General features: G+C 46.5%; 1 protein-coding gene and 1 pseudogene across 1 annotated transcript; both read right to left on the bottom strand.

Moving 5' to 3' along the window:
• Positions 1-4,829: 4,829 nt before the first annotated feature.
• On the bottom strand, positions 4,830-8,473 carry LOC147666714 (GTPase HRas-like). Its single transcript, XM_086948938.1, has 2 exons — positions 8,389-8,473; positions 4,830-5,326 (listed from the first exon to the last, which is right to left on the bottom strand). The coding sequence occupies exons 1-2, from the start codon at positions 8,471-8,473 to the stop codon at positions 4,830-4,832; spliced, it is 582 nt and encodes a 193-aa protein (XP_086805064.1).
• A 2,913-nt stretch (positions 8,474-11,386) lies between these two features.
• On the bottom strand, positions 11,387-11,956 carry LOC147666713 (GTPase HRas pseudogene; annotated as a pseudogene).
• Positions 11,957-12,710: the final 754 nt, after the last annotated feature.

Below are 12,710 nucleotides of genomic sequence, written 5' to 3'. Positions count from 1 at the left end.
ATAACTCAAGTGATCAAAAGCATGCCCGCGAACAAAGCCCGAGGTCCAGACGGTCTGACGACAGCCTTTTATAAGGCGTATGCCAAGGAGTTGGCCCCGAAACTACACTCTGTGTTTGCTGAGGCCCTGGAACTGAACTCCCTCCCAGATTCGATGCGCGAAGCCTTAATTATAACCCTGTTAAAACCAGACAAAGACTGCCAGATCCTTGACTCATATCGTCCCCTTTCCCTCATCAATGTGGACGTCAGAAATTATGCTAAGATCATTGCAGACAAACTACAGCCTTTATTGCCGATTGTCGCACTCCCTGACCAATCAGGATTTATTCCTGGCCGGGCCACCTCGCACAACCTCAGAACGATCTTTTCTATTCTGCATTATCTACATCCCTCCATTCAAGCAGCAGTGGTGTTCCTAGACGCCACTAAAGCGTTCGATTCCCTAGAATGGCCGTACCTGTTCAGAATTCTAGGCAGGATGGGGTTTAGCCGCAACTTCATAACTCTTATTAGACTACTATACGATACGCCCAGGGCTCGAGTGAGTGTGAACGGGCTCATATCTAAACCCTTTGCTGTATCTAGAGGGACCAGACAGGGCTGCCCCTTGTCCCCACTACTCTTTGCCATCGCTATGGAGCCTCTAGCGGCCAGGGTTCGCCAACATCACACGGCAAGAGGGATAGGCTTCGGTTCCCGTAGCCTGCTGATCTCCCTGTATGCAGATGACGTCACGCTGTACGTCATTATTCCCGCTGAGAACCTAAACCCAATACTTTGCGAATTTGTGCGTTTCGAGGGCTTGGCTGGTGTATCTATTAACTGGTCCAAATCTGTTGCATTCCCCTTAACTGACGCCACCAAAGAGTCACCTTCGGACTATCCGCTGCGTTGGGAAACTGACGCTGTCAAGTACCTGGGAATATGGATCAGCCGTGATATACAAGAGCTGTGGACCCTAAATTTTGGCAGGGCAGTTGACTGGCTGGAGGGGAAGGTGGAACTCTGGAACAAGCTTCCTCTGTCTCTGGTTGCAAGGATAGCACTGGCTAAGATGGTGGTTCTCCCCAAATTTGTATATTTGTTTGTAAATGTTCCATTGCCCTTGACATAGCTGACAAACAACAAGGGCACCCAGTAAGTCAGCAAAGGACCTCGGGTAACATGCTTTATATCTAACAACAGTGGTCCCATGCAAGGTTAGGAATGAAAAATATAATAATATAGACACAGTGGAACTATATTGGTTTAAAGTGATTTGTCCAGCCGGACAGTGATCACGAAAATCTTTACTATATATAATGAACAACGAAAATTCTCTTACATTCAACAAAGAGTGAGACACAAGCCTGTGCCTTCACGCTTACAGATTGGCAAAGTGAAAGGAAAGGGAGAGAAAGATATTTAGGCAGAAAGTGAGCGATTTCTGTTAATTATAGCAATGACAGAAATTCATAAACACCATTAATAGCATATCTCAATAAATATACATATTCATATATGGTGTGACAAGAGGTCGACGACGTTTCGATTCCATAACCAAAATACAAGGAATCATCATCAGGACACAAAATATTATGCCTAAAACCTGTTCTACACAATAGCCTGTGTGGCGCAAGGGGGAATGCCCTGACGTCTTGGTGCAGGAATGGTGCCAGTCATATGTTGGGTCTGGGCCGGGTCCTATGGTGGAGGCTTACGGGAGAATTAGTGGAGCTGTGGTTCTTTAGGTCGCCTTCTGGGAACGGATGCGCCTCGCCTCTCGGTGGGTCGGAGGATTAAAAATGGAGATCCCCGGTGATTTATGAAGTTGCCCACAATGGGGTGTTAGGTATTGGTTCAGACGCCAAATAAGGCGACCTAAAGAACCACAGCTCCACTAATTCTCCCGTAAGCCTCCACCATAGGACCCGGCCCAGACCCAACATATGACTGGCGCCATTCCTGCACCAAGACGTCAGGGCATTCCCCCTTGCGCCACACAGGCTATTGTGTAGAACAGGTTTTAGGCATAATATTTTGTGTCCTGATGATGATTCCTTGTATTTTGGTTATGGAATCGAAACGTCGTCGACCTCTTGTCACACCATATATGAATATGTATATTTATTGAGATATGCTATTAATAGTGTTTATAAATTTCTGTCATTGCTATAATTAACAGAAATCGCTCACTTTCTGCCTAAATATCTTTCTCTCCCTTTCCTTTCACTTTGCCAATCTGTAAGCGTGAAGGCACAGGCTTGTGTCTCACTCTTTGTTGAATGTAAGAGAATTTTCGTTGTTCATTATATATAGTAAAGATTTCTGTGATCACTGTCCGGCTGGACAAATCACTTTAAACCAATATAGTTCCACTGTGTCTATATTATTATATTTTTCATTCCTAACCTTGCATGGGACCACTGTTGTTAGATATAAACCATTGCCCTTGACAGCGCACTTCCATGCGCGTGTCAGATCACTGCTGCTAAATCTTGTGTGGGCTGGTGGCCAGGTGAGAACATCTTGGGCATTACTCACGCTTCCACTGTGCCAAGGAGGCCTGGGAGCACCCGACCTGAAATTGTACTCGTTGTGTGCGCAGGCGCAATTTTTGCATTTCTGGGTTTTTCCCACCCCCTACCAGCCGCATGTGGCGGTGGAGCTGGCAGCTGTGGCCCCGTCGCCACTACGCGTAGCACTGTATGGTAAAGTTTCACGCCCTTCGAGAGATGTGGACACAGTTGAAATGATCCGCTGGTCTTGGTGCGAGTTGCGCAATAGGGCGAAGCTCCCCCTGCTCTACGCGCCGGCAATCCCACTGCGCGGTAACCCAATGCTGCCCTGCTTGTGTGCTAGGGGCGAAGTCCTCACACTCCGAGGGCAAAACGTGAACACTTTTGCGGGCCTATACCCCAACGGGACCTTCAGGGATTTGGGCGCTTGCGCAGAAGGTCAATCCGAATCATTTTCCGACTTGCTTATGTATCACTCCCTCAGGGAATCTTGTCGGGCGCTCTGGCCCCAGTTCCCCGAGGAACCGCCGCAACTCACTTCCCTTCAGAACTTGCTTTCGAGGCCCTCTCCAAAAAAGCTAGTGTCTCGGCAGTACAACTGCATGCAAGAGCAATCCCCGATAACTGTGCCCTCGGCTATGCAAGCTTGGAGTGCTGACCTGGAGACGCCCCTAACAGAGGACATATGGGAATACTGCTGTAAACAACTCACAGCTCTATCACCAAATTACAGATTACGATTAGTGCATTTCAAGTTCTTGCACCGATACTACCGCACACCGGTATTGTTACACCGCATGGGCATTCGAGACGATGCCAAGTGCTGGAAGTGTGGTGGAGCTGATGCATCCTTCCTACATGTGGCATGGAGCTGTCCTAAGCTCGAGGAGTACTGGTCAGACATTTTCACTGCAGTTAACCAAATCCTGCACAGAACTGACGCACCAACCCCACTACTAGGCCTACTGGGATATGTTCAGGACACGGAGCCCGTAGACAGGAAGCTACATGCGTTGCTGCTCCTCTACGCCAAGAGACAAATAGCAATAAATTGGGGTTGCAGAACTTTGCCTACATTCACCGCATGGGTGCGAGATGTAACATATGGAAACACGCAGCTTACACACTACTGGGAATCGATGCCAACCGCTTCCCGACCTAAAGACATATGGGAGCCATTTATGCAGTGGTCAAGGGAGCGAGAGGATTCCACCGCCTCTGGGCATTTGCCCGCTGTGGAAATTTCTGATGATATGGGGTGACGTTCTAGAGATTGCACGTGGGACCTCATGCCGAGGTGGTATCTGAGTGAGTTGGCACTCCATGGCTGTAAGGCGGAATTACAGATGCCCTGTTTGAGAATATGTGCGGCTATCCTTCTTCGAACTGCGGTCCCCTTCCCTGGCCGGGCGATCCCATGTGTGAGTCTGCTCCCCCCCCCTCCCCCATGTAGCAGTCGACTGCCTTCCCGCTGTGACTCCTGATGACGCTGAATACAATTGCAATGACGCCTTACCCGAATGCGTACGACCCTGCATACCAATAATACTATGTGTGTTTGATACCTTATCTTTGCACCTGAGTTAGTTTTTTCTTTTTAAGGTTGTTGTTGGGGGGGGGAGAAAAAGGTGCCTGTAGACATGTCTTATCCGCACTATTGTTTAATTGTATTACATGCTGTTATACGTGCATTGTTGACGAATCAACACTGATCATTTGAGGATGCTCTACATGTCTACTGTCCCCTATAAAATGTGAGACAATTTACTCGGCTACTGTTACACATACTTACTCACTGCTTCACACTGTAATATATGCTATCCTTTCATGGCACATCACACGGTACGCCAGACTGTTTTCATTGTGGCATTTACCTATATAGCGGCCTGCCTCCGGGTTGTTGGTGCGACGCTGTGTAACTTGTATACTATACAATAAACGTCTTACACCAAAAAAAAAAGAAATGCATATGTCCACCAATAAAAATACATAAAGAATTACCAACTAAATATGATTCAATAATATTAATAGTAAGTTAAAAAGCTGTGGCATCGGCAACACAAAAAGATGAATTCTCCGTTAGTTGATGCAACCTTCTCCAATGGGGTGATTTGTTACGACAAAACCTCATGACATGCAAGGCAAAAAAGCCAGTGGTTTGAAATGTCGCTGACCATTCTGTGTGCGTTTCTTTAAAATTATTATTTTGTTAGCTTCTGGGTGTTTCATTTTTTGGTTTGTCTTGTTCTTCATCTACTTTGTTTGTCTTTGTGCACCATCTGGATAGATGGCCTCCCTTCTCCACAGAGCCAGTGCCATGTCAACTTAGTCATGATATCACACACTTGCAGTTCAGACACCCTTGGCCGCTCTCATCTGGAGGATTCAACTTGCGAAGCTTGTGCCTACGGATCTCCCATACTAATGTATAAAAGGCATCTTCAACCCCCTGTCTTGTTTTTTCAGACGTCTCAATGTAAGGAATGCCATAACTCCTGGCCAGGTCATGCGTTTGTCGTGTCTCCACAGTCCTTGCCGGGAGGTCACATTTTTTTCCCACTAACACCATTGGTACGTCATCAGAGTTCTTCACCCGTTTGATTTGTTCTCTGTACTGGTGAATGTTTTCAAAGGACTTCGTATTGTTAATGGCAAAGACGCACAGGAAGCCCTCACCTGTCCTCATGTACTGGTCTCTCATCGCACTGTACTCCTCTTGACCCGCAGTGTCCAAGATGTCCAACAAACATGTTTCTCCATCTATCATCACCTGCTTTCGGTAGGAGTCCTCTATCGTGGGGTCATATTCATCTACAAGTTGTTGGACTTAGCCATTTCCCCCAGAATATTTCGCTTTTTGGCCCCCCTTGTCTAGGAAATGGTGTGCAGGAAATATCCCCCAGTTTTAGAAATGCACCTGACTGAAAAGTTCTGTATTTAAAATGGATGCCATGGCCATGGGTTTTGCCACCTGACTGCCGTAGGTCAGCATTCTAGATATTATTACCCAGCCACCCCAAGCTTTTGGAGGGAATCCTGGCACCCAGGGTGCTCAACCCCTCCCCTTGAGCCAGTTTAGACCAGTTTGCCCCTAACATTCTAGAGGGTTCTGGCACTGACTGGGAGGAGGGTACAAGTAAGGGGGATGTGCCACCAGAGAGGCAGACAGAGCTGGGACAGGAACGTGAGGGGACCTGCTGCGAGGTGTTACCGCCACTTGGGCCTGTGAGCTGGGCCCTGCATTCATCCAACCCCCCCTCTACTGTCCCCGGGGCCCCTAATGAAGTAGGGTCCCCCCCTCTAGGTCCCTGACGCTGTTGGGACCTTAAACAACGCCAGCGCCGCGCTGAAGGAGCGCCGAGAAGGGAAGGAACCGATTGGATCCCCTCCCCCCCAGGAGGTGAGGAGTGTGCCCCTGGGGCCTATTGTGTGACTGTCCGCCCCCCTTGTGAAGCTTTGGCCCTTTGGAAGCGCTGGGCTGTGAAGAGCTGCCTGCGAAGCGCTGTATGGGGAGGATTGTGCCCCCGAGGAACTGGTACTTGTGGAAGCGCTGGGCCTGTGTGGCCTGAGGGAACTGTGCCACTGGGAACTGCTGCTGGCTCAAGCGCTGTGAAGCCCTAAGCGCTATAATCACCTCTACAAGCACTGCATGTCCCGGACTCACCTGTGTTACTGTGGGGCCAGGAAGATTTGTTGTGCCTACAGAGCGCCGTGTTGTTGGAAGCGCTACCCCTTTCAAGCGCTATCCCCCACGACCCCAAAAGAGGTGAGGAGCTTGCTGCCAGGGAGAGCCACGTGTGCGCCGCCTCAGGAACTGCCAGGAATCACCGCCGCAGCCCAGGATCGAGGAGGAGGCGAGGCCGCACTGGGGCATGAATAATTAATCAGCGGGTGCCTACCCCGCGTCGCAAAGTTGCCCAGGATCACCGCTGCGGCCTGGGTGGAGCCGGAGTCCAGCGCGGGCTTCCCCGTGACGTAAGGGGAGTCACGCTGGGATTGGTCCTGGCCGGAGCGTCCCCCGGAAGCCCCGCCCCACCGCAGAGGAAGCGGAAAAGACGCCGACCCCAAGCCCCGGGTCCCCGTGAGAGAGGAGGGGCCCGGGTGAAGCAGGATGCCGTGGTGAAGAGGGAGCCACGATTGTGCTGCCGGCGCCCGAGTGAGGCCTTGCAGGCCCCGTGTGACCTGCCCCTATCAAAGGAGCTGCCATGGGGCTCTCATGCTTTGAGAGAGCCCCCGCATGCTCCGCCGTTGCCGGACCCCCGTGCGCAGAGGGAGCCCTGACGTCGAGAGGACCGGACAAGTGCTGCAGAGGGCGGGCCCTCCAATGCTAAGGAGAGCCCCGCGAGTCCAGAGAAGCCATTCTAGAAGCCCCGGGTCCCCGTGAGAGAGGAGGGGCCCGGGTGAAGCAGGAAGAGTGCCGGTGATCGAGGAGACATCCCAATAACCCCGGTGAGTGGGGACTCGGCCGCATAGTGGGTTGGGGGCATGTCGGGGCAGTTAGTCGATGCCCGCCGCGCCCTCGAGACTGGAGCGAGTGCCGTTGGCCCAGATTAGCCTGAGGAGAGCCTGCAACTGGGTCCAGAAGTGACCGAAAGTCCCCCCCCCCCCCCCCCCGAAGTGGGCCCAGATCTAAATTAGGCCCACAGTGTCTGTGGGTTGGGGCCTAGAGTCGGGGCACAGGGTCGGTGCCCGCCCCCCTATGGCTGGCAATCTTGGAGACCTCCAGCTAGGACACCATGTTTTAGGGGCCCCCTTTTATGCCTGTATAGGTGGTAGATAGGCCCTGGACTGGGCAGCCGCCTGAAAAGCGAACTGACATCGATGCCCATTGGTTCCCGGTTACCAATCTGCATGTCTATGCCCCGAGGAGGGATTGTCCTATGTTGAGGTTCTTAGGCCTAGAGTCAGGCCCATGTTAAATGCATTTATACTAAGGTATCTGTCCCCAGGTTCAATGTGATTTAGGCCTGGTGCATTTTAGGTGTTCCATCCGGGGATAAAACTGCTGATGCCACTGAGATGTGCCGCAGACCCTGCCTTATGATTGAGGCCTATACCTTATGTTGATGCCCTCATGCGCATGCTCATGGTTTAATGCCTAACGTCACACCATAATATGTATGCCTAATGTTTAACTTCATGCGGAGGGTTGGCTGTTGTATACACCCTGATGGTTTATGCTTATGGTGACGCCAATTTACTGTCTGATGTATTTGCTGCAGGTTTGGGGCTAAGGAGTTACGCTCTCCAGTTCTTTTCCCTAAGGCTACCTCACTGGTGTTCTGCATAACCTGTTGCTCTGGTGACGGAGGCCTAAGGGCCCTATGGTTATACCTGCCGGTTATCATATGCTGTGATGCCATGATGTTTTTCCCTTACAGGGGTCGTGCTGACGTTGTAATGCATGATGTATGTTTATGCGTCATGTTGTGTTTTGCAATTGCAGCCTACTACCAAGGATGAAGGCCTGAGTTTGCCCTGCGAGATCGCCCTTGGGCATCATTAATTATTCTTTCTTTCCCTCACGTAGTCTACTAAGGGCTCGTGCTTATGACCACGCATTCTTTTTATTTCAGGCACGGACTCACGGGCTGGACCATTTTTCCCATTGTCCCCCTGTAAATAACCCCCCCTGATATACTTGGCTCTGGCGCTAGTTGGCGCCCTGTTGTGATTACCACTGTTTTGCATTTTTGCCTTGCAGGTTGGAGATACTACTAAACTACGTCTTTTTTCCAACCAGAAGCGGTGTTGTGTTTCTTTTGTGGTGTGCCTGGGGGGTCGTCTGTGGGTACTGCGTGAGTGCTTTACACTTGTCCTTCGAAGTTTGGCCTGCCCGCTCTGCTCCATGCTACCCCCCCTGGAGATTTGGTAACACCATTTCTTACAAAAGTGGTTTAGAATGAGTTGAATTGTCGGAACGCTCTTCCCAACACCAACTGCTCCCACCACCAGCAGCTTGTACTCCGTCATCTTTAAAGGCTGCCTTCGGGATCACTCCTGTGCTCCTCTGGGTGTATATCTCGCAGCCAGGTGCAAGGGCTCAGGCTCGCACGCCCTACCGCAGCCCCTGAGCGGCCTTGTGCCCACTAAGTCTGTGCCGCATTGGCACCAGCCACGGCCACTGAACAATGTGCAGCGGCGGGAGCTGCATACACCCAACCAGGGCCCACGCTAACCGCCATACTATCTAAATCATGGTTTGTACAAAATTATATAGATAAAAAATATTGATGTCAAAAATATAGTTGTAAAAAATATCGTTTTTTAATGTAAAAAAATGAACATCGTTAAAAATATTAAAACATGTTTAAAAATAATAGCTAATAAATAAAAAGTTAAAATACATTAAACATTTACATATAAAAAATAATATATATTCACTTACACAGAGTGCAACAGTAGGGAAATTGTTGGATAGCGTAGAGGTTAAAATTACTATTCCCAATTCAGAAAGAGCAACAGTAGGAAAAGTGTTGGCTAGCGCAGGGATAACAATTACTATTCCCACTACAGTGAGTGCAACAGTAGGGAAAGTGTTGGATAGCGTAGAGGTTAAAATAACTATTCCCACTTCAGAGAGTGCAACAGTAGGGAAAGTGTTGGATAGCGTAGGGGTAAAAATTACTATTTCCACTCCAGTGAGTGCAACAGTAGGGAAAGTGTTGGATAGCGTAGAGGTAAAAAATTACTATTCCAACTTAAGAGAGTGCAACAGTAAGGAAAGTGTTAGGTAGCGTAGCAGTTATAATTGCTATTCCAACTCCAGAGAGTGTAACAATAGGGAAAGTGTTGGATAAAGTAGGGGTAAAAATTACTATTCCCACTCCGGTGAGTGTAACAGTAGGGAAAGTGTTGGATAGCGTAGAGGTTGAAATTACTATTCCAAATCCAGAGAGTGCAGCAGTAGGGAAAATGTTGGATAGCGTAGGGGTAAAAATTACTATTGCAACTCCAGTGAGTGCAACAGTAAGGAAAGTGTTGGATAGCATAGAGGTAAAAATTACTATTCCCACTCCAGTGAGTGCAATAGTAGGGAAAGTCTTGGATCGCGTAGGGGTAAAAATTACTATTCCCACTCCAAAGAGTGCAACAGTAGGGGAAGTGTTGGATAGCGTAGGGGTAAAAATGACTATTTCCACTGCAAAGAGTGCAACAGTAGGGAAAGTGTTGGATAGAGTAGGGGTAAAAATTACTATTCCCACTCCAAAGAGTTCTACAGTAGGGAAAGTGTTGGATAGCGTAGGGTTAAAAATTACTATTTCCACTCCAGAGAGTGCAATAGTAGGGAAAGTGTGGAATAGCGTAGAGGTAAAAATTAATATTCCCACTCGAGTTAGTACAACAGTAGGGAAAGTATTGGATAGCGTAGAGGTAAAAAATACTATTCCCACCTCAAAGAGTGCCACAGTAGAGAAAGCGTTGGCTAGCGTAGGGGTTAAAAATAACATACTTATAAATTAAATCCTTTTTGTAATTAAATAATGATTTATGAATAAATTACCAATGCATCAATTAAAAATACCAATAAATAAAAACGTATGAAATTAATTAACAATAAATTAATGCTCAATACCAATACATAATAATTAATACAGACCAATTAATAAATAATTAAGAATACATTAATTATCAATACCCAAATATAAAAATTTATAATTACTTAATTACAATTAAATTACTTCCCACCCTATTCCCCTATAAACCCAAAACCCACTACAGAACTAGAATGCAAAATGTAATTAAAAATAATTAATAATTCCTAAAAAATATTATTTAATTTACTATAATTAAATTACTTCCCACGCCATTCCCCTATAAACCCACAACCCACTACAGTACTAAAAGGTATAATTGACTTTAAAAACAAATTACTAACTTCTAAAATTGTTATATACATTTTTTTAAAAACAGTACTATACACATACATATAAAATATATACTAAAATACATAACCCTAATATAAACATCAATATTAGTAACATGACATTTTTGCTATTGGTATTACTAACTTTGATATTAACAAAATTGATATTTCTTACCTTCAAGTCAATATTCTGGTTGTTGATATTCTGTCCCTACAATATTTAAAACTTGATATTAATGTAGGTTAATAATAAAAACTCAATAATGTGTTTGTTCACCTCTTAGCCCATCAGGGCCTGAGGCTTTGCATTGAGCCATTGTTCGCACAGCCTCAATATTGCATCTAACTGAATTGCAGCCTCCAAGGTCTGTGCCTGTTCTCCCGTAATGCAAGTGAGAGCTATGCTCCAAAGGAACTCGATATTGGTGGGCTCTATAGGTGTTCGTACATGTGACTAATAATTCCTGTATGTGTGTTTATAATGCTCCTGTCTGTGTACATTAACTTGAAGATTAGCAGGGGTGGGCATTCTCTCCTCAACATGCTAGGAGTCTTCCCATTTTGACCCCCTCTTTGTGCAAAAATATCTGAAAATACATCTGATATAATGTTTGTTTACAAACATTTTTAAAACACTTAAATACAATTAAAGAACTGCATATGTCCACCATTAAAAATACATAAATAATTACCAACTAAATATGATTCAATAATGTTAATAGTAAGTTAAAAAGCTGTGGCAACGGCAACAGAAAAAGATTAGTTCTCCGTGAGTTGATGCAACCTTCTCCAATGGGGTGATTTGTTACGACAAAACCTCATGACATGCAAGGCAAAAAAGCCAGTGGTTTGAAATGGCCCTGACCATTCTGTGTGAGTTTCTTCAAAATTATTATTTTGTTAGCTTCTGGGTGTTTCGTTTTCTGGTTTGTCTTGTTCTTCATCTACTTTGTTTGTCTTGTGCACCATCTGGAGAGATGGCCTCCCTTCTCCACAGAGCCAGTGCCATGTCAACTTAGTCATGATATCACACAATTGCCGTTCAGACACCCTTGGCCGCTCTCATCTGGAGGATTCAACTTGCGAAGCTTGTGCCTACGGATCTCCTATACTAATGTATAAAAGGCATCTTCAACCCCCTGTCTTGTTTTTGCAGACATCTCAATGTAAGGAATGCCATAACTCCTGGCCAGGTCATGCGCTTGTCGTGTCTTCACCGTCCATGCCGGGAAGTCACATTTGTTTCCCACTAACACCATTGGTACGTCATCAGAGTTCTTCACCCGTTTGCTTTGTTCTCTGTACTGGTGTATGTCTTCAAAGGACTTCATATTGTTAATTGCAAAGACGCACAGGAAGCCCTCACCTTACCTCATGTACTGGTCTCTCATCGCACTGTACTCCTCTTGACCCGCAGTGTCCAAGATGTCCAACAAACATGTTTCCCCATCTATCATCACCTGCTTTCGGTAGGAGTCTTCTATCGTGGGGTCATATTCATCTACAAAGTGGTTTAGAATGAATTGAATTGTCGGAACGCTCTTCCCAACACCAACTGCTCCCGCCACCAGCAGCTTGTACTCCGTCATCTTCAAAGGCTGCCTTCGGGATCACTCCTGTGCTCCTCTGGGCGTACATCTTGCAGCCAGGTGCAGGGGCTCAGGCTCGCACACCCTGCCACAGCCCCTGAGCGGCCTTGTGCCCACTAAGTCTGTGCTGCATTGGCACCAGCCCCGGCCACTGAACAATGTGCAGCGGCGGGCGCTGCCTACACCCAACCAGGGCCCACGCTAACTGCCATACTATCTACATCATGGTAAGAACAAAATTATAGAGAAAATAAATATTTATGTCAAAAATATAGTTGTAAAAAATATCGTTTTCTTAATGTAAAAAAAATGAACATTGTTAAAACTATTAAAACATGTTTAAAAATAATAGCTAATAAATAAAAAGTTAAAATAAATTAAACATTTACATATAAAAAATAATATATATATACTTACACAGAGTGCAACAGTAGGGAAATTGTTGGAAAGCGTAGAGGTTAAAATTACTATTCCCAATTCAGAGAGTGCAACTGTAGGAAAAGTGTTGGCTAGCGCAGGGATAAAATTTACTATTCCCACTCCAGTGAGTGCAACAGTAGGGAAAGTGTTGTATAGCGTAGAGGTTAAAATTACTATTCCCAATTCAGAGAGTGCAACAGTAGGGAAAGTGTTGGATAGCGTAGGGGTAAAAATTACTATTCCCACTCCAGTGAGCGCAACTGTAGGGAAAGTGTTGGATAGCGTAGAGGTAAAAATTACTGTTCCAACTTATGAGAGTGCAACAGTAAGGAAA

This window comes from Lissotriton vulgaris, unplaced genomic scaffold (genome assembly GCF_964263255.1).
Source record: "Lissotriton vulgaris unplaced genomic scaffold, aLisVul1.2 SCAFFOLD_1081, whole genome shotgun sequence".
Lineage (NCBI taxonomy): Eukaryota > Metazoa > Chordata > Amphibia > Caudata > Salamandridae > Lissotriton > Lissotriton vulgaris.
This window is presented reverse-complemented; position numbering and strand designations above follow the sequence as displayed.